Source organism: Rhinolophus sinicus, linkage group LG09, assembly GCF_036562045.2.
Source record: "Rhinolophus sinicus isolate RSC01 linkage group LG09, ASM3656204v1, whole genome shotgun sequence".
In the NCBI taxonomy this organism is placed as follows: domain Eukaryota; kingdom Metazoa; phylum Chordata; class Mammalia; order Chiroptera; family Rhinolophidae; genus Rhinolophus; species Rhinolophus sinicus.
In genome coordinates, this window is record NC_133758.1 from 66,897,476 (window position 1) to 66,919,962 (window position 22,487).

Below are 22,487 nucleotides of genomic sequence, written 5' to 3' on the forward strand. Positions count from 1 at the left end.
AAAAGGGACTTCTTTAAGAAGAAGAAATGGGGGAGGAAAAATATATAAATATGAATAACAAAATGGCAATTACTATGTACCTATCATTAATCACTCTAAATCCACATGGATTTAAATGCTTCAATCAAAAGGTAGCGTGGCTGAATGGATTAAGAAAACAAGACCTATACATATACTGTCTACAAGACACCCACTTCAAATTGAAAGACACACACATACTAAAAGTAAAGGGATGGAAAAAGATGTATCATGAAAATGGAAACAAACAAACAAAAAGTGGGGGTAGCAATACTTATATCAGACAAACTAGACTTTAAAACAAAGGCTATAACAAGAGACAAAGAAGGACCCAGCAATTCTATTTCTGGGTATTCATCCGAAACCTGAAACACTAATACGAAAAGACATGTGCATCCCTATGTTCACTGCAGCATTATTTACAACAAGCAAGATACGGAAGCTACCTGAGTGTCCATGGATAGATGAATGGATAATGAAGAGGTGGTACGTATATACAATGGAATATTATTACTCAACCATAAAAAAATGAAATCTTGCCATTTGTGACAACATGGATGGAGCTAGAAGGTATTTTGCCAAGCGAAATTAGTCTGACAGAAAAAGACAAATACTACATTATTTCACTTAATGTGGAATCTGGAAAAAACAACAACAAATGAACAAAACAGAAACAGAGAACATTTTGTTGGTTGTCAGACTGGAGGAGGTTTAGGGGGACAGGTGATAAAAGGGAAGGGATTAAGATGTGCAAACTGCCAGTTAGAAAAACAGTCATGGGGATATAAAGTACAGCATAGGGAACATAGTCAATAATACTGTAATAATTGTACACTACCAGATGGGTACTAGACTTACCGGGGTGATTATGTCGTAAATTATAGAGATGTCTAATTACTATGTTGTACACCTGAAACTAATACAATATTGTAGGTCAACTGTAACGGAAAAATTAAAAAAAATTATTTTTTAAAAAAAGCATCACCTACCTAGTCAATCAAATTAGAAACCTGGAGTCATCTTAAACTTCTACTTTTCCTCATTTCCCAAATCTTATTGATTCTGCATGCTTCCTAAAATCTCTCTTTAGATGAAATTTCATAACCCTGGGGACAGACATAAGATTCCATAAGTTTCCAGAAAGCAAAACAAAGTAAAACAAGTCATATACAGAAAGGATCGGAGATTGGAATGACTCTGGATATGTCAACAGAAACAATAGAAACCAGAAGATAATGGAGCAATGCCTTCAAATTTCCAAGATTAAACATTTTTCAACCAATAGTGAGGCTAAAATAATGATAATGGTTTTCAGAAATAATGACTTTCAGAAAATAATGATTTTTAGACATCATGGCTTCAAATTGTTTACCTTTCATATACTCTTTCTCAGGAAGCTAGTAGATGATATGCTCTACCAGAAGGAGGGAGTAAACAGAAAGTGGAAAACATGGAATCCAGGAAAGAGGGCAGCAACACGAGAAAGAGACAGAAGGGTAACCATAATGATGATGAATAGATATATAGTCATAATAATTTGATGTAACAAAAATTGATAAGTTTATATTGGAAGGATGAGGGGATGGGAAGTGTGTGGGAGGCATTGGGTGAGATAAGAGAGCCGTCCTGAGTCCTAAGTCCTTCTCTTCTATATAAGAAAGTCAACGACAACATCCCATACAGTGAAAGATCAAGAAATAACTACCTAAACACTGTGTTTAGAAAGCTGGAGGTGCGTATCAGAAGAAATAGCTAAATGAGTTGAATAGTTGCTTCTGCGGATGGGCTTCTGGGACTGCTGTTTTCATTTTAAGTCTTGTATTTGACTTTTAAGATTATGTATATGTAAAACTTTCATAAAAATAAAAAAGAAATAGAAATTTAGGTACTCTGTTTAAACTATATATGACTACTTTGTGTGATAATCCCATAAGCAAAAGCTCTCAGAGCTACAAAGATCTCTAGAGGTCTAGTCTCATTTTTAATTTCCCTAATATTTATAATGAAAAGAAAATGCTGATTTCTCTACTCAAATCATTTCTCCTTTCCTGCAGAGTTTTATCATTCCATATCAATGGTTCCAATAGATGTTATAAACAAACAACCACACTGTAACACTAGTGAGAAATAATTATGTTTACTGGCATATACCCTTTCCTCTCCCAATGTCCAATCCAAGGGAGTTAAACATTTAAGGTTTGTGGCCCCATTCCATATAACACACTTGGGTTACGAGCTAAAGGGTGGATAAAACATGCCAGGTCCTGTCGTTATGATTCTAAGACTACATGAAACATTTTTCTAATGTCAAAAATATGGTTTAATTAACCACTTGCTGAACTTCAGGCTGGAAGAAGGGAAGTTATGGTGAAAACTTTTCTCTTGTGTATACACACAATAGAATACTACTCTGCCATAAGAAAAGATGAAATACTGCCATTTGCAACAACATGGATGGATCTTGAGATTGTTATGCTAAATGAAATAAATCAGACGGAAAAAGTTGAGAACCATATGACTTCACTCTTATGTGGGGTATAAAACAGAAAGCAACAGAGGAACAAGACAAGCAAATAAACAAAAACTCATAGACACAGACAACAGTTTAGTTGTTACCAGAGGGAAGGGGGGAGGGCAGATGGTAGAAGAGTTACCCTCTTCTACGGGGTCAAATACATGGTGATGGAAGGAGAACTGACTCTGGGTGGTAAACACACAATGCAATATATAGATGATGTATTATAGAACTGTATACTTGAAACCTATGTAGTTTTCTTGACCACTGTCACCCCGATAAATTTTAATTAAAAAAAATTGGAAAAAAGAAGTTTTCTCGCATGAAAAATAAATATAATTTTAAAGGTCAAAAAGCCAACAATGAAAATAGTTCCTGATGGTCACTTCTCCTTAATTACATTATTTGGAGCTATACAGACATTTAAGGCTGACTAGTCCATTCCCTCATTTTACAGAAAACTGGCCTAAAAAGAGTCAGTGACTTGATCAAGACTACCAGTGTATTTTCACAGACTTTGCAATGTAACTTAGCACAAGGTTAAACAACTTCTAATATTTAGTATCTATTCTCAAAGTAAAGTTGAGAGTAGAGTGAATTAATTAGATAATTTAAGCCAAAAAACTACTGCCTTGGGTTATACCTGGATATTTGGGAGTTGTTTTTCTTTTAAACAACAAAAATCTATCATTTTTCACTGTACAAATAGAAGAAATTCTTTACAGAAAATAATTTAAACTCCACAAAACAAACTTCATTGTACATGCCAATTATAACCCTTATTAAGAGTTTGGTGATTTTTTTTTTCCCAATTGAAAATGTTTTCAGATTAGAGTTGTCCAGCTTAATTTCTGTATCTCACTTGGTGGTACAATTACAATTGTACTGATACAATTACTATATATAAAGGTATTTACTGTGAAGGCCTTTAGCAATCATGCACATCTAGGTGGGGAATAAGACAGTAGGGAAAAACACCTAAGCATTCTGATTAATTATCCCCTCAATTTTTTAGGGGCTCCATCAATGGGCCTGTAAACTTTACAGCATTATCTTTGATTGTATCCTAGGGTGACATAGCAACTTCTGACACACCAGTTCACTATATGCTTTGCTCTTCTCACAACAGTAATGTCATTTCACTCATTTTCCTGCCAATCTACATGTCCGTCAACAGAGGATTGTGCTTGATTACAATCTTATCATCTGCAACATTCCTGGATTCAGTATGCACTTAGCACTCTCCACTCCATGGTTTTGGTAGACTAACAAAAGTATCACACGGAGGAAATGAATCACACTCATTTTATGTATATATGTTGGACCAACCCATCTGGACTATAAACTCTTTAGGGAAGAGACTGTTTCCTCTTGCTTTAATGCCCCTCTGTAGAGATTATAAAAGCTTTTTCTCAGGGTAGCTAGCATCAGTTACGCTTGCTGGTATTGTCAATGATATTTAAAGTATCCTTGAATTTCTGTCTTAGGTTACTATGTTCCCCACAGCTATTTCGCCTGGACACTGGGGGACACAAATGGTTTATTGTACATGTACAGGCCCTGGGAATGGATAAGAAGCTCACAGAAAAGTATCACAACTAAATGGGAAAATAACAGAAAGCCAAATAGGATACAATGTCCCCATGATATATTAGGACCAGGAATGTAGTCTTAGAGCAAGCAAGCACCCTTTTTCTGGTTTGACAATAACATCAACCACATGTGGAGATAATATAAACTAATAAATGGTAATACATTCTTTATTGAAAAAAAAACCCCCAAAACCTAAGATCTGAAACCCAACTGAAAGGATGGGTCATATATTTTTTTGCTTTATGTAATTAACATGCTATTCATTACACATAGCCTACTGTCACATCCATCAAACAAACCATACTATTCTTTTTAAATATGGTGTTTTCTTCAGTTAATAAAAGAAAGGAAGCAGCTGTCAAAGAAGCAGAAACTTCCAGATATATAAACAGAGCAGGAAAATCATTTTTTTTCTTATTCAAAACATAAAAACTCATTAAAAGGTAATAAGGCAAAAAATATAGTATGACCAAAACTACCAAATTTTTAAAAGCATTAACAATTTTATAGTAAGATGGTGGCTTTGATGTAACTGCAAGTTAGCGATAATTCAGTTCATGGCCATAAGAATTACAATTGTAAAACATGCTGAGGTTAGACTTTGATAATTTATTTTTAGAGAGAGAGAGACGGTTCAAATAGTTCTTTTAAGGAACTGGAAACCCAGTTTTAAATTTGTATAAAAAGCACATGTCTTATTCTTGTTTAAGATTTAAGACTCAAGAGGCAGGAATTTAGGGTTACTCGTATATAGAACTGTAATTCCTCTGTAATTTTCTCTCTTGTCTCGATGTTTAATTTCTCCTGAAAAGCACTCCAAGTGTTTTCACTCCCGGATCCCTGTGTTAGTACGACTTATCACTAGACTTACAGGATGATGACTTTTTTTCCCTTTTTACTCTAAAATCTTGAAGGGTAGTGAAATTGGTCTGTAAATGAAATGTTAGCTCGTTTCAAGGTGAGCCATGGTGATATGAAGTATTTATCCAGGAATTATCAACTAGATTAAAAAGGATTAGAAGGTTCTGTTTCCTGTTCCAAATCTAAGGTCCTTGTTACAGCTGCCAATACTTAGGTGTACAGATGGGCTTTTACATTCAGTTTCTGTTCTGTTTGTATACACTTTGTTTAGGAGACATTAAAAATTTGCTTTATACTCAACTGGAATGCCATTTAAGAACAGTTTTAATTAAGTTCCATGTTAAACAGTCTTGCCATGAATGAATTATTTGAAAAGTTCTTTAAAAAATTGTTGACAGAAAAAAAGAACCCAGAAAAAAAGGAAGAATAATGAAGGGAAGGAAGAAGGGAGGGAGGGAAGAAAGGAAGGGAAGGACAAAAACGAAGGACAGGAAAGGGAGGAAGGGGAAGGAAGAAAGGAAGGAAGAAAGAGAATAAAGGCAGGGTCAAGAGATTTGCCCTACTATTCTTTTTCTTCCCCTTTATGTAGGAGAGATATACTAGTGCTCAAGCTCTACTGTAAGACGCAGCCCTGAGAACTTTTCTAAGGCAGCATGTTATGAGTATATTCCTGCTCCTAAAAGAATGAAGAGTAGACACTGCCACATGCAGTTCCATCATTTTCAAAATCCTATCTACCTTTACCACTGCCTGGATACACGCGGTGATTACACGGTGCATACTTCCTCCAGTTGTAAGAATAATATTGAGACGGTATTTATTTATAAGAAAAAATACACTGGCTATCCTGAAAGAGTCCTTTGAAGCCAATCTCCTCGGGTGTAAGCTTTCCATTACATACAAGATCTATTTTCATTATGAAAGCGTGTGAGTTCTGTAAATTCTTCAAAGCTTAAGTTCTCATTTTTCATGGCAGTGCCATTTCCCAATTATTCCACACACTGGGACATCAGAACTATTGTTAAACAGATCATTAAAAACGACAGATCAGGTCCTTACACCTAAGTTAGTGCCGAGTAGAAATTAAGTGCTTGCGGAGGTGCACACTTTTGGATTGCTAGGGTCATGGTACTGCCTTGAAACACAGGTCATTTACTGAGTCTGGTCAAAATCTGAGTTGGTGGTTAAAAACTGGTGCAGTTTGGCACTACTGATACAGTGTTCTTAATACCTGCCTTCAGAATACTACTTTGCCAACTTGGGGCTAACCAGCTAGAAAAACGTTTGTATTTACGCTTTATTTCTACTAATATGCTTTGGAGAAAATGTTTCACTTAAAGAAACAGCAAGGGTAAAACAAATTGCATGGAAAATACTCTATTTACCCCTATTAAAAAAATAAACCACAATGCTTTTCTACTTGATTTTCAAATACGAAAGAATTTTCTGAAACATTTCTTAAGCACTGTCGGCGTTAACACTCTCAATCTTTAGAAATCAGTTAATATTTTTGAATGGTACTATGTACAAAGCATTTTGCTGCTAAATTCATCCAAATATTGTACTATTACTTTATGTAATTTCTTAGTTCTTGCCTTAATGAATATGAGCAGTGTAAGTCAAGAGAACATAGCCAAGGAGGTATATATATATATATATATATATATATATATATAGTGTGTATATGTGTACACACACACACATGCACACACACACACACACACACACACGCCCTTTAGAAATGGAACTTTGATCTGCTCAAGGTCATTAATAATGTTACCTAAATAACTTTGGGTAAATACAATGTGTTCATAAAATACTACACACCTTGTAGGAACCCAACAGTACATACTCAAACAGGTAAAATCTGCTTTTACCCCAACACTGATTCACTTTGAAAGCAGCCTGGCAGTCTACACTTCAAACACAGAAGCTAGTATTGTCTTGTTATCCGATTATAAATACAATGCCTATATTATCAAAGAGTTTATTTTCTCCAAACATCTAAATTGTCTGTTAAAGAAATGCTGAATTTCTTTATGTTACTCTAAAATGATGAGTTTAGGGTTATATCTCAGACTTGTGAAGTTAAGGCTCAAAATTTCTTAAAGATGGCATTTTTGAAAGGTAGAAGAAACTAATCTGGCCAGGGCAGAGAGGTGTAGCACAGTACACAACTTATTCTTGTTTTTCATTTTTGAACCACCCTGCTTATAACATAAGAAAAAGAATCCTTGGCAGATGTGAAAAAAAGAAAGATTTGGAAACAATTTTTTAAAACTAATTAAAGGTATTTTGAAAATAGTCCCTTGCATTCTTCAGAAGGATTAGCAGCAATATTTGTGTTGGGCACAAAAAAGAACACTTTCTCTTCTCAGATCTCTAACATAGAGGGCAGGTGATTACTAGATTTATTTTCATACAAATATGAAAACTTCTTGATCATGTTCCAAACCTTTTGGAATTGCAGAAAAGCCAACAGCACCAACTCCGACGAGATTTTGACTTTTGGGCTGTACTGTAGCTGCCACTTTGTCTAGAAGAGTAACTTACTTAGTTTTTAACTAACTGCCTCTCAACTATCTTCTGATTTTCTTTTTTTCACTTTAAATGAGTAGAAAGTCACTAAAAAATTTTATATCACATGAAATATCCCATTGATTTTTTTTTAGAGAATTAGCTTTTATCTTCAGACTTTCCATCTCAAATTCAAATACATCTTGCTGATGTAAACTCTATCCAAACAATATAAATAGATTATCGATTTGCAAGTTATATTACAGAGAACTTCAATTATGCCGAGGCCTATTTAAAAAAATTAAATTTACAAATGGCATAAAGTAGGTCCTTGATTCAATCATTGAACATTCTCCAATGTACCTCCAACATTCAAGTAGTGGAAGAGACTTGAAACTGGAGGTCTATGCACTGATCATTATCTTAACTGACTGGCTGAGGTTCCCCAGTGTCTGGACAACATCGAGGAATATCTGTTACAAGCAGGAATGTTGCCTGGGGTCAAACCACAAACTTGAACAGTTTCCTGGGATGATGTTGGACTTGGTGTATCTACTTTTCTGTGTTATGCGGCTGCAGGCAATAATAATCTGTTCTTTAGCTAAGATGAAGAACATACTAGCAGAATTATTTTGCAAAAAACAAAAAATGTAGAAGAAATAGCTCCCTCCAGGGAAATGAAGTTAGGATGCTCCACTCCAAATCCTCATCGCAATGTATTTTGGAATGCGACATTCCATTCCAGACTGTTCTTATTCTACAAGAACATCCCAGATTGTTCTTATTCTATGTCTATCCATTTCTTTCAAGGAATGCTCTCCTTATATCTGGCAGGTAGGAAATATTAGGGCTTGAGATTAGCAATATTTTCTTGTAACCAAAACCGCCTCCCTGAGATTCCTTCTTTCAAAGGAGCAATATACCATGACAGAAAAATGTGATTTATCTTCCAAAAATGTGTTTACAAGCAACTTTTCAGGAACATAGTTCTTTTGCTAAGGCAGGAACATCTGTATTTACAACACAGATCTGAAACACCTACATGTTTTCCTGTATAACAGAGCATGTTTCTCTTGGCTGAAACAATGTTTTAACTTCATATTTGAGCAGGAATTTATAAATAGGTCACTCTTGGTATTTTAGCCAGAAGAACATTAAGCCATTATTTTTGTTTTAGGGAAAACAGCGAAGTGCAACAGCATAAGATCTCATTCTCTTTCTACTTTGGCATATGCACACAAAGTTACCAGCTGAAGTCTTCTTTAATTCAGATTTCAGTTTTTCCTGGTCTTCTACCAGTTTTTTCTTTTCTGCTTCCAAAATATATTCCTCTTCCTTGTTATAGTTTTTCAAGAGCTATAAGAAAAGAGAGTTATAGAAGCAGTAAGCTTAGATTGCAATAACCAGACAGTCTTCCAGGAAATAGGCTCAGTAACGTTTTAAAAATTATTGGTCTTTATTCTTTGTTTTTTTTAGTATTTTATAATTTTCTACAATGTAGTTTTGCTAACAGAAACTTGATATTTGGCAAACACACAAAAAAGATTTCTCCTTACAATGGTTGAACTCTCTGAATGAAAATAACAAGAGTTTCTGGTTGAGCTACGATTAAAATTATATATTCAAAAGTATTTAGGTAAATAATGTGAATGTCTTTTCCTCAATTAAGTGTGTAATGCAAATCTAAGGAAAAGAACAGTTCTGAGGATATTAATTGGAAAACCATTATGCTCCAGTTGCAGTGCTGTCTACTCAGACTATATACAGATGAATATAAATGTTGTGAGGGTAGAGGTGGGAAGTGGAAAATCAAAGGGCCATCTCTGTGCTTGGAAAATTCTAATTTTCTTTGACTAGTTTCCAAATTACTTTTATTTGATTTACAATGATCTTCATATTTTAAAATCTATTCTGGCTTTAAAAATTTTTATTTTATGTTTCTAGCTTATCCTTCCTAGCAAGAAAAGTTGAAATCTAAATAGTAAACTATGTGACTAAGATAAAAATACCATGGAGTAAAAATTTCATAATGTGTATGTCTGGACAGAAATCATCATTGTTAATAGAATTAAGAAGTTGACACCTTAAAGAAATTTTAAGGAATTTAAGTTACCAAGAAAGGCAAATTAACTGAAAAATAAAATACGTACACCCTGGCATGGGTTATTTGACTAAAGTGCAGTAACTTGATAATGGCAGCTCCAACAGTCAGGTGAAAAAGCAACACAGGCCAATTTTAAACCGACTGACAGAAAAGAATTTCTACTTCAGGGTGGTTCCTTTTCAAAATGCAATTTAGAAGATAAGAAGACTGAAGTACACACTACAACTGAAGGACCCTATACCTTCAAAATTAAAAAAAAAAATTAAAGAGCAGAAACAAGAAGAAAAATGTCTCCAAATCTCTATCAATTTGCTGCCCACCTGAAGTTCAAAACAGTTCTAGCTGTTGCTTTACTGAGTTCAGTTCACACAGTCTCCCGTGATTACCCAAATTGGAAAGGAACCATTGATTGCAGGAATGTTTACACTGACTGCTTGAATTATTATGCCATTTACTTGGAAAAGTTGGATTTGTGTCGGTCTTGAAAATAAGCTTTCATTACTGCACCTGTAAACTTGTCCAAATTTATTATGTGTAACTTGATTCTGGAGAAAGACCAAGAGCCCTGGAATCTGAAATTCAATAGCTACCAGCTACAATACTGCATGTGTTCACTGTCCCACCCACCTTTTCCCACCTTGGTAAGTGAATGGAAAAAAAAACCTAATAAGAAGTAAAGCTTCATCACTGTTGTTATTTTAAGCAATTAAAAGTTAACTGGTCTTTCATAATTATTTCATTTCATTAACTGAATATCAGAACACAAAGGGGTCTCAGGCACCATCTGCTAGTCATTTTATAGGCTGGCCTAGGAGCGAATGGACAAAACAATGTGGTCCAATTAGTGTGGATTCTAGAGTCGGACTGCTTGGATTTAAATCTTAGTTTCATCACGATTAGCTGAGTGATTCTGTGCAAGTCACATAACATTTTTGTGTCTCCATTTCCTCATGTATAGAATGCAGATAACAACAGTTATCCTCATGGGGTTGTTGCAAGAATTAAGGGTTAATGCTTTTCTGTGAAGCATTTGAAGTGATACCTGGCATAGTGCTAGCCATTATTTGTAACCTTGAGGCCCAGAACATAGGAGAGGACTTGCCCTAGATCACAATGCTAATTATGGTAGAATTAGCACTAGCACCCAAGTCTCTTGGATCTCAAGGTAATGTACTTTCCATTAGATAATGTGTCTTTGCTAGAGAATGAAGAAGTGTTTTAGCAATTTTATCCTTCCTTAGCTAGCATTTCAAAACTTACATGAATGAAGTATCTTGAAACAGAAGTCATCTTTGATATTCTGACCTGTGGCCTTTATTGGTGTGTTAGCTGCACTTTGGGCACTGAAAGGCTTTATGTCTAGCTCACACTTTCTCCGCACTGTGTACTGACTGGCCTTTAGCGCAGCGTATGTCTGCACCTCTGATGATGTGGGGCCACTGACTGGGTCACAGACATGCAGGAAGCAGGACAGTACAGAACCAAATGGAAGGAAAACAAAATGAGAAACTGTGCAGGGCCAAAGAATCAGTAGTTGTGAAATAAAACTTCCTTGCTACGGTAACTCGTTCTGAAAACAATTCCCAAGGAAAAATTCCAAACAGGTTTTGAGGAAGGTGCTTTTTTTGAAGGACAAGACTAATTTAAGTATATTAATTATGATTCATATGAGAAAAATAATAGTACCAAAACTTTATAAAAACACTTTCCATTTTCTTAGAGCTGAAGAGTTGGAGGAAAACAACTAAAAAGTGAGAGGGGGGAAAAGCAGTGTTCTATCAGTAGTTATAACTCATTAATCTGACACAATGGGCATAATGTTAAGTCCAGACAGGCACACAGCAAGTCCACAGAGACACTAAATTTTGAGTTTAGCCATCATCTTAATCAAAGCTTGGAGGTTTTTGTTTTGTTTTTACCATTGTAAAATGAGATCAAGGGATAGAAAATGAAGCAAATAATATTAAGGTACAAATGAGGCTGTGTTGCTGAAACGTTCTCCCCAAAAAGCAAAAATGACTTATTGTTTGCTTTTGAATTCAGAAATACCAACAGCTTGATTTCCCAGACCTATATTTACTACAAAAGTAAATATATGTGACATCTGTGATTCAATGCCGTTTTGAAACAGAACAAAACAAAGTAAAAAATAACTGGTGCTTATTGTCTAAAAGTTTCCTTAAAAGATGCTGGTTATAATCTACCCAAAGAAACATTTTGAATTCTGTTTCTATAAAAGGAGGTCGTTTTTTTTCCTTTTTTCCTTTTTTTTAACCTTTTTGTTGTAGTGAAAATAAGGCAGACATCATAAAAAAATAAATAAAGCTTTTGAATAGGAGACCATGGTACTGTGGTACCAAGCACATGTTTGTGAAATGAGTTTTGTCTTATTTAACAGGTTTTAGAAAGTTTTATATTGTACTTTGTAATAGCTAACTCATTTATAATTGATGAAAGGTGTTGCTCAGAGTTCTTTCTATAAAATGACTTGGATAAGAATTTGAATTCTTTACTGTTGGACTCACAATACTTTTTAAATAAATGTAACTTGGTGTAACATATGACTAAGACTGCATTTCATTAATTTATGATAGAAAAATAATACTGCATTACTTTAGGAATGCTTTCTTCAAGAAAATCTGTTTTGATTCTGAATAATTCCATTGATTCTTTTTACTAAGAAGTAGAATGAGCAAAATTTATGGGGCTTAATATGAACTGAAGACACTCAAGCTATGAGATCTGACTCCTAAATTTCAAACTTAAGAAAAAAAAAATCCAAAGTAATTTTGTATCTTTTATTTTTCCATTTGTTCTTCTTTTTATTTAATGGGGAAGAACATCAATACCTGATTCACACTCTCCCTGAATGGCAAGGGAAGGACAGCATAGGTGCTCAATGAAGGATTATCAACAGTGTCACTTAATTAAAGATTTCAAATATATGCAGTCATCAATCTACATCAACTACTTTCCTCTGCTTCCTAAATAACCATCATTTAAAAGAAACCAAAACCATAAAAAAAGGACTTACAAAAATAATTTAACTGAAAAGGAAATGGAAATAAAGAGACTTATAAGGACTTGCTTTAGGTTATAAAGTAAAATTAATGGTAATAAAGGAATTAAAATTCACATTCCCAGAATACTGTTTTCTCCTTGGACCATAGGAAGTATGTCCTATGGCGTTAATCCATTATTGAGGGAAACTCTGAGAACAAACAAATCTAAAGGATAATAACTTTTGAAACAATCATTCTGTAGAACAATATTGCTATTTATGGTCACTTTCTGCTTATAAATTATGAAAATGCTCTTTTTTGATGGTGAAAAATAACATACCACCCCTTGGGGAATTTCAATGACATTTGCACAAATTTTTAGAAAGAAATTTTAAATACCCGTCTTAGTTTTTCATTCTCTTTCATGAATTTTTTGGCAGCGGCGTTAGTATTTTCTGCTTGAGTTTTAAGTACTCCTTTGTTTGACAGTTCTTTTGCCAGCTGAGTAATAAGGGTAACCAGACGTCTCAACACTCTAAGAAAATAAAAAAAAGTAACTTTAAAATAAATAGTCATTGTCAAACAACTCCCCTTTAGGTATGGGTGTGGTGGAGAGATGATGTTTAGGGAGGACACATATATTTTCTTTTAAATCCAAGTCTTCCAGTCAAAACATGCCTGTGTCTCATTCATTTGGAATCTTTGTTAGAAGACTAGCATTTGGAACACAGATTCAATGGAAGTTACTAATTTAATTCCTTTCTTCATAGAGGCCTCTAGCCAGGAGAAGCAGAAACAGAATTTCAGACACTGTAACAGGACCACTAAGAGAATTCTTTCTCTGTTTTTTTGGCCTAGTTCAAAGTTTGCTATTTAAAGAACAATGTATGAGGCCGCTCAAGCCTAAAAACTCATTCACATCTGTTTATGGGTAACTTCCATCGTTAGAAGTAGCAATTAATATCTTCAATTATTCATTCAACAGATATTTCCTCAGGAACTGCTACGTGTTAAACACTGTGCTAGGCCCTAGGTAACAGCAGGAAACGACACAAAATCCCTGCTCTCGAGAAGTTCAGGTGCTAATCAGGACAGCAAGCGTTAAAACAGTATTTAAGTACAATCGTGAATGATATTTGAAAGAAAAGTACATATACACTCTATGGGGAGTGTAAAGGAGAGACCTGCCTACTTTGGGGGAGTGATGGTCACAGAAAGCTTTGCTGAGAAAGGCGATGAAGGATGAGAAGTTAGCCAGGGAAAGAGGGAAGGGAAGAGTGTTCTAGCAGCAGAAAGAAGTGTGAAGCCCCTGAAGTAGGAAGGAGCCAGGTACACAATAGGAACTCAAGAAATATTTGTTGCAAGAATGAATGAACAGTGAAGGTCAGTGGGGGTGGAATGAGGTGCACCTGTCAGAGAACAGCATGAGACCAAGCTCTAGAGAGAAGTAGGGCTTTTGAACTTATCAAACCCACAAGCCATAATATTGCTTCTTATTTGAGAATATCATCTGAGTTCTTTTATGAAGATGTTAGTATACTAAATAGCATAGAAAAACACCAATAGTGTATGTAGATTAAAAAAACAAGAAAGAGAAACATAAATTATGTTTTTAAATTGTGTGTGTATGTGTTTTACTTACAGCCACAAAAATAACGAGAATCCAGAAATGTAAAGGTTTCTTTGTGACCTGAAAAGTTTCATCTGTGTGTGTTCATGGGCACCAGGCCGGCTGGGTGAGATCTGTTCAATGGCAGAAATGGAGGAATATTTCCGTACCTCTCTCACAGTATCTATCAGAGAAAAAGAGAAAACATTACTTTGGGCTTTTAAGAATATAAAATTATTATTAAATGGGAAGCAGAATAACTGACCTAACTTTTAACTACGGGACTTTAGGTAGGGGCTTTCCTTTTGTCTTTTCCTCTACATACCTGGCAGGGGCCATGCCCAGAACAGATACTCTGTACGTGGATACTAGTGGTACACTGAACGTTACAGCATTTTTGGTTTTTCCTGTTCATCTAGGATTCATCACCATTGCACTGTCTTTCATCTCTAGCTACACTGCAAACTATTGCCCTGTACTTTCTACCCTGACAGAGTCACTAAATGTCAGCCTACACACAATAATGTATAGGGTATATCCCATTACTGTCATTTCTGAGACTATCCTAATTCTCTTACTGTACTAGCATTTTATTACATTTACTATTACTTTAAGTTATTGAGATTTTAGAAATATTTAGTTAGACGGAGATTTCCACTGGCACATGCTTGTTAAACCTGTGGTGGCACATGCTCCCCCGACTGGCACGTGGATGGCACCTGCATCTGGAAATGTTCGGATAGCTGCTCTTTTGATGCTTGCAGTTCTGCTAAGTCTCAGATCCCAGGGAATCCTTTCTTTCCAGTGGAGAACAGAGTCAGATTATCAGCATCTATATTTAGTGCACTTAGTCACAACATTCTTGCAGGCCCTAGGGAAGGTATCTGCCTAGATGTCTCCGAGACCAGAGGAGATACAAGCCAAGTTACATTGCTCCTTTCACGTAGTTACTGCCATACAGGAAAGAGATTCCAGTTTGACTACTGAGGCCATTTTAACCACTATTTTATTTTGTGTTGCTTTTTAATAGCAGCTTTATTGAGATACTCACAAACCTAGATATTTACCCTTTTAAAATAATTCCTCAGTGTTTTTCTGTATATTCACAAAGTTGAGCAACCAACACCACTGTCTAATTACAGAACATTTTCATTGACTCCAAAAGAAATCCATACCCATTGTTCCCTTCCCCTACCTCCTGGAAACCACCATTTACTTTCTGCCTCTATGGATTTGTTTATTTTGGATATTTTATATAAATAGAATAATATACTATGTAGTCTTTTGTGACTGGCTTCCATCACTTAAGCAGGATGTTTTCTAGGTTCATCTATGTTGTAGCATGTATCAGTACTTTGTTACTTTTTATGACTGAAAAGTATTCCATTATACAGATATACCACACTTATTTTATCCATTCATGAGCTTGACAGACATTTGGATTGTTTCCACTTTTTGAATATTATGAATATTTGTTCCCTAAAATTCTTTTACAGATTTTTTTTTCCAAGTTGGAAATTTATAATGGACATTCATTGTAACTTACGCCTGTTTAGTCTCTTTTAATGTACAGAACTTTTTAAAAAAGACATTAACTAAAGTGCCAGGCCAATTGTTTTATAGAAAGTGCACACATTCTGGATTTGTCTGATTGTGGTACAGTCTAATTTGTTTTTCTAATTCCTATATTCCCAGAAAACTAGAAGTCAGGTATATGCATAAAGACTTGATTGGATCAGGTTTAATATTTTTGGCAAGAATCCATGTAATATTAGCACGACCCATACTTTTTGATGCTAAATTTGATTACTTATTTAAGTTGGTGTATTAGTCATAGTTTCCAGAGAAACAAAACCAACAGGATGTGTTTGTGTGAGGTGGGGTAGGGGGGCGGGGGAATGGAAGTTATGGGGGGAGTAGCTTATTTATTTCAAGGAACTGGCTCACATGACTGAGATAATTCGTACACCATAAAAGGTGTGTTAAGTCCAAAATCTGCAGGGGTGGTTGCAGGCTGGAGACCCAGAAGAGTTACAATTTGAGACCAAAGGTCATTTGCTGCCAGAATTTCTTCTTGCTCAGAAGAGGTCAGTCTTTGTTCTATTAAAACCTTGAACTGATGGGATGTGGCCCACCCACAGTATGGAGGGTAATCTGCTTTACTCCAAGTCCTCTTATTTAAATGTTAATCTTATCCAAAAAACACCTTCACAGAAACACTCAGACTGTTTTACCAAATATCTGGGTATTGTGACCCAGCTAAATAGACACATAAAATTTAACCATCACAGATGGTTAATCAGTGGACACCAAATTTCTCCTTTGTGATTCCCTTTGCAATTAGCAAGTAATTTATTTTTTTCCCTTTAGTCTTAAAATCTGATAGTGTGAGCTCCTCAACTTTGTTCTTTTTTATGATTATTATGACTGTTACAAAATCTTTGCTTTTCCATACAAATTTTAGAAGGAATTGGTCAATTTATACAAAAATGCCAGTTAGGATTTTGACTGGGACTGTTAAATCTATAGAGCATTTTTGGGAAAATAAACATTGTAATAACGTTGAGTTTTCTAAATGATAAAAATACCTTCATTTATTTCCAGCTTTTGGAATTTTTTCTAGTAATGTTTTTGTAGTTTTCAATTCTAAGGTTATTTGAGGCTTGTTGGTATACTCATAAAAGGAACTTTCAAAAATTTCATTTTCCAGTTGTTTACTGCTTATATTAAATAGTATAGAAATACAATTAATTTCTTTTTTAAAAAAGATTTTATTGGGGAAGGGGAACAGGACTTTATTGGGGAACAGTGTGTACTTCCAGGACTTTTTTCCAAGTCAAGTTGTTGTCCTTTCAATCTTAGTTGTGGAGGGCGCAGCTCAGCTCCAGGTCCAGTTGCCGTTTCCTAGTTGCAGGGGGCACGGCCCACCATCCCTTGTGGGAGTCAGGCAATCTTGTGGTTGAGAGGACGCATTCCAACCAACTGAGCCATCGGGAGCTCAGCGGCAGCTCAGCTTAAGGTGCTGTGTTCAATCTTAGTTGCAGGGGGCGGATTACCATCCCTTGCGAGACTCCAGGAGTTGAACCAGCAACCTTGTGGTTGAGAGTCCACTGGCCCATGTGGGAATCGAACCAGCAGCCTTCGGAGTTAGGAGCATGGAGCTCCAACCGCCTGAGCCACCGGGCCGGCCCGAAATACAATTAATTTTTGTATAGACTTTGTATTTTGTGATGTCACTACATTAATTTCTTTGACACGGTATTTTTCTTGTAGGTATTTCAGGACTTTGTATGTAAATAATCATGTCATCTGCAAATAAGGACTGTTTAACTTCTTTATTTGCAATTTTTTATGCTTTCTATTTTTTTTCTTGACTTATGAAGCTGGTCAGGATATCTATTACTTAAATAAAATAGTGAAAGCAAATATCCTTGCTTTGTTCCCAATTTTATGGAGGAAACTTTCAATATTTAATCAAGGATGATGCTAGCCCTAGGTTTTTTTGTAGAATGAGGAAGTTTCCATCTATTCCTAATTTGCTAATCCTTTTGAAAAAATAATTTGATATTTGTATACTATATTGTGCAATGATCACCACAGTAAGTCTAGTTAACATCATCACTATATAGTTACAGAATTTTTTTTCTTTGATGTGAATGTTTGCTTAGCAACTTTCAAATATACAATACAGTATTATTAACTATAGTCCCCATGCTGTACATTATAACCCCATGACTTATTTATTTTATAACTGGAAGTTTTGACTTCCTTCACCCTCTACTCCTCCACCTTGGGCAATCACCAATTGTTTCTCTCTCTTTTTTTAAATTCTTTTTTTATGGCTGATTAATATTCCATTTTACACACACACACACAATTTTCTTTTAAACATTCCTGTGTCCATGGACATTTAGGCTGTTTCCATTGTCTTGACCAGTGTAAGTAATGCTGTAGTGAACATGGGGGTGCCTACCGTGTTTCCCCGAAAATGAGACCTAGCCGGACCATCAGCTCTAATGCGTCTTCTGGAGCAAAAATTAATATAAGACCTAGTCTTACATTACTATAATATAAGACTGGGTCTTTATAATATAACATAATACAATACAATACAATATAATACAATACAATTAATATAATACCAGGTCTTACATTAATTTTTGCTCCAAAAGATGCATTACAGCTGATGGTCCAGCTAGGTCTTATTTTGGGGGAAACACAGTAGTTTGAAATCAGATGGTGTGATGCCTCCAGCTTTGTTCTTTCTCAAGATTGCTTTGGCTATTTGGGGTCTTTTGTGGTTCCATACAAATTTCAGGATTGGTTGTTCTACTTCTGTAAAAAATGCCATTGGAATTTTGATAGGGAACATCGCTTCTCAGCCTTTTGGCTAGGATCCAGTGTGGATTTTGATAGGGATTGCACTGAATCTGCATATTGCCCTGAGCAGTCTGAACATTGTAACATTAGTAGTTCTTCCCATCCATGAGCATGGACTATCTTTCCATGTATTTGTGTCTTTAATTTCTGTCACCAATATCTTATAGTTTTCAGTGTACAGGCCTTTCACACCTTTGGTTGAATTTATTCCTATGTATTTATTGTTTTTGATGCAATTTTAAATGGGATTTTCTTAATTTCTATTTCTGATAGTTTGTTTTTAGAGTATAGAACTGCAACAGATTTCTATATATTCATGAATTCATTCATTAGTTCTAATAGTATTTTTGGTGAAGTCTTTAGGGTTCTTTATATCTGTACAGATAAAGATTTCTGTAACATGCTATCTGCAATAGTGACAGTTTTACTTCTTCCTTTCCAATTTGGATGCCTTTTATTTCTTTTTTCTTGCTTAATTGTTCTGGCTGGGGCTTCCAATACTGTGTTGAATAAAAATGGTTTTTCTTGTCTGATTTCTGATATTAGAGGAAAAGCTTTCAGCTTTTCACTGTTGAGTATGATGTTAGCCGGGGGCTTGTCATATATGGTCTTTATTATGTTGAGATATGCTTCCTCTACACCAACTTTGTTTAGAGTTTTTTGTTGTTGTTGTTTTGTTTTTAGATTTTTATTGGGGAAGGGGAACAGGACTTTATTGGGGAACAGTGTGTACTTCCAGGACTTTTTTCCAAGTCAAGTTGTTGTCCTTTCAATCTTAGTTGTGGAGGGCGCCGTTCAGCTTCAAGCTGTTGTCATTTCAGTCTTAGTTGTGGAGGGTGCAGCTCAGCTCCAGGTCCAGTTGCTGTTACTAGCTGCAGGGGGAGCAGCCCACCATCCCTTGCAGGAGTTGAACCGGCAAACTGAGCCATCCGGGAGCTCAGTGGCAGCTCAGCTCAAGATGCCATGTTCAATTTTAGTTGCAGGGGGCGCTGCCCACCATCCCTTGCAGGACTGGAGGAATTGAACTGACAACCTTGTGGTTGGGAGCCCACTGGCCCATGTGGGAATCGAACAGGCAGCCTTCGGAGTTAGGAGTATGGAGCTCTAACCGCCTGAGCCACGGGGCCGGCCCTGTTTAGAGTTTTTATCATAAATGAATGTTGAATTTAGTCAAATGCTTTTTCTGCCTCTATTGAGATCACCCTATGATTTTATTGCTAATCTTTTTTTTAAATCACAAATGAATATTCTTAAGATAGAAACTAACATCACTGATTTTTCATCTTTTTCTAATAAACACTCAAAGCTGCAAATTTTCTTCTCTAAGCAGTGCTTTATTATCCTATAAATTTTGTTACATTGTATTTTCATTATTATCCAGTTAAAAATATTTTCTCTTTTGACTTTGAATTCTTATTGACAAGTGTCTTGTCTAATTTCTAAACATGTGGGATTCTTCCAGATATGTGTTACTGATTTCTCTTTTACATACTCTGCATGTCCTTTTGTAATTTATTGAGACTTATTTTATGGCCCAGAATATAGTGTATCTTGGTGAACAGAGTACAGTGTCTTCATGTGCCCTTGCCAAGATTATCTATATTCTATACTGTTGGGGAGACTTGATTGTTATACTTTTTAGGGCTGGTCTGCTTTGGTTTTAATTTTAGTTCCAGTAAATTCCTAATTCCTGGGACACAATCTCTATTCCTAAGGAAAAGACTCCTGTGATTTTAGTGGAAAGGCTCAAGGTCTTTACCATGGCCCTTTACTTGATGAGACTTGACACTCTAAACTCTGTTTCTCCTTGGTGGGCAGCATCTAAAAATTCTGCTTAGCTCTTTCAGCTTTCTAGCTCCTGCTTTCCACTGAGCTCCTTGGAATTTTCCTTACACATCCACAGTTCAAGATTTAACCAAGGATTTGAGGGGAGTTTATATGCAGATTTTGGGATTCCCTTTCTGGGGCTTTCTCCTGTCTTGGATATCTCCCCTTAATATCCAGCCTCTCTGACCTCTGACACCTTTAGCCAGTAAGGGTATGGCTTTCTATTTTGAGTTCCATCTGACCATGACACATGAACTGAGAATTGACCTTAGAGGAAAGCTATATAAATGTGATCATCCTTCTTTCATTGTTTCGATTTCCCTCCAGCTTCCATTTGCTTTTGGTTGTTCTCGTAGGACTTCAAATACTTTTTTTCATATTTTTTTCTAGGGCTCATAATTATTATCACAGGAAGGTTATCTAATAGAAGCTATTCTGCCATCACCAAAATCAGAATTCCTAGACTTTTGAACAACTATTTTAAAAAATTTATCAAAGTTAAATTCACATTAACACAAAACTAACCATTTTAAAGTGAACAATTCAGTGGTGTTTAGCATAGTCACAATGTTATGTAACCACCATCTCTATCTACTCCCAGGCATGTCTGTCACTCCAAAATAAAACCCAAATAACTCACTCCAAAATTTAAAAAAAATAATTTTTTGACTTTATATTTGGCATTTTTATTACTGAAAATTTTAGTTTCTAATATCATTAACCTACTAATTCGCTTTATGCTGCAATATACAGTTTTAAAATCACTAACAATCAAACTGTGTGAAGTTTCAGATTTCTCTGCAATCACGTTTGTTTCTACAATACCGTGTTTCCCTGAAAATAAGACCTATCCGGACAACCAGCTCTAATGCATCTTTTGGAGCAAATGTTAATATAAGACCTAGTATTATATATTATATTATATTATATCATATTACATTATATTAATTATATACACCAAGTCTTATATTATAGTAAAATAAAATTGGGTCTTATATTAATTTTTGCTCCAAAAGACGCATTAGAGCTAATTGTCCAGCTAGGTCTTATTTTTGGGGAAATATGGTATATCTGACCAAGGAGGTAGAGTTAGAGTACTACATTCAAGAGTTACTTATTCTGTGTCATATGTTACCAATCTTATATAATATCCAGTTTATTTGTTCTCATTTATTTTCAATTCTAGAGTTAGCTTTTTTCAAGCTTCATAAAATGTGACTTATTTAAATTCTTGAACAGTTTAAGCAGCTTTTGTAATATCTATTTTTTTAAAGTGGTAGAATGTTTTTTGCAAAATTACTTGGTTTTATGCTTTTCTGAAGGGGCATAGCTTTTTGATAACTTTCTATAATTCTACGAAAACTGGTCTACTTAAATTTTCTATGTCTGCTAGGGTTCATTTGGTAAATTATATTTTTCTGCAAAATTACCCGTTTCATTTATTTGTAAGTTTTCAAATTTGTTTGCATAGAGGTATATTAAGTAGTCTCTTAAATTATCTTTTTAAAATTTCCTTTGTCTTTATGGCTATTTCCCCTTTGTCATTTCTCAGATTGCCTCAATATAGTAAGAGCATTCCAACCACTACAAAAAACAACTAAAAGAACAAAGAAAATAGTATTTATGAGGTATTCTGAGCAGGCCAGAGGAACCAAATGGTACTATGAAGGGTCATTAGGCTTGTGATTCAGCTTCCTTCACAATGAAATGAGAATACACCTGGATCCTTATGCAGAAATACTGAAGATTAACCAATAATGTCAAAGAAAATTATAAATGTAAATGGTCATACAAACCCACCCATAGAATAAATCACCTGTATAATAAAAAGGAGATTGTGTCTGAAAAGTGGAGTGGGGGCAACAATAAGGAAAGAGTGTGATATATAGTCAAGTTTGTATAAACCATGTGGAGGTAGTCTTTTTTTGGATCACTTGTGGAAACTTTCAAATTCCTGGGATGCATTTCTACTGACGCTAAACATATTCCTGGGTTTCCTGCTTCCTTTCTGTCTATTCCCATCCGTGTAAGCACACACAGATGCACATACACTTTTCAGTT

At 35.3% G+C, this 22,487-nt stretch overlaps 1 protein-coding gene and 1 non-coding gene across 4 annotated transcripts in view; both read right to left on the reverse strand.

Annotated features, from left to right (window-relative positions):
- LOC109454596 (B cell receptor associated protein 29) overlaps positions 1-22,487 on the reverse strand; it is a 51,537-nt gene that overhangs the window by 21,575 nt on the left and 7,475 nt on the right. For all 3 annotated transcript variants that reach the window (XM_019745381.2, XM_019745383.2, XM_074340579.1), the window contains exons 4-6: positions 14,253-14,403; positions 13,010-13,145; positions 8,752-8,860 (exon numbers count right to left, since the gene is read on the reverse strand). In XM_019745381.2, coding sequence (XP_019600940.2) covers positions 8,752-8,860; positions 13,010-13,145; positions 14,253-14,403 — 396 coding nt within the window. The remainder of the gene's footprint in view (positions 1-8,751; positions 8,861-13,009; positions 13,146-14,252; positions 14,404-22,487) is intronic.
- Positions 5,569-5,698, reverse strand: LOC141567032 (small nucleolar RNA U109). Its single transcript, XR_012489432.1, has one exon. It is a non-coding gene; the product is annotated as a small nucleolar RNA U109 (small nucleolar RNA).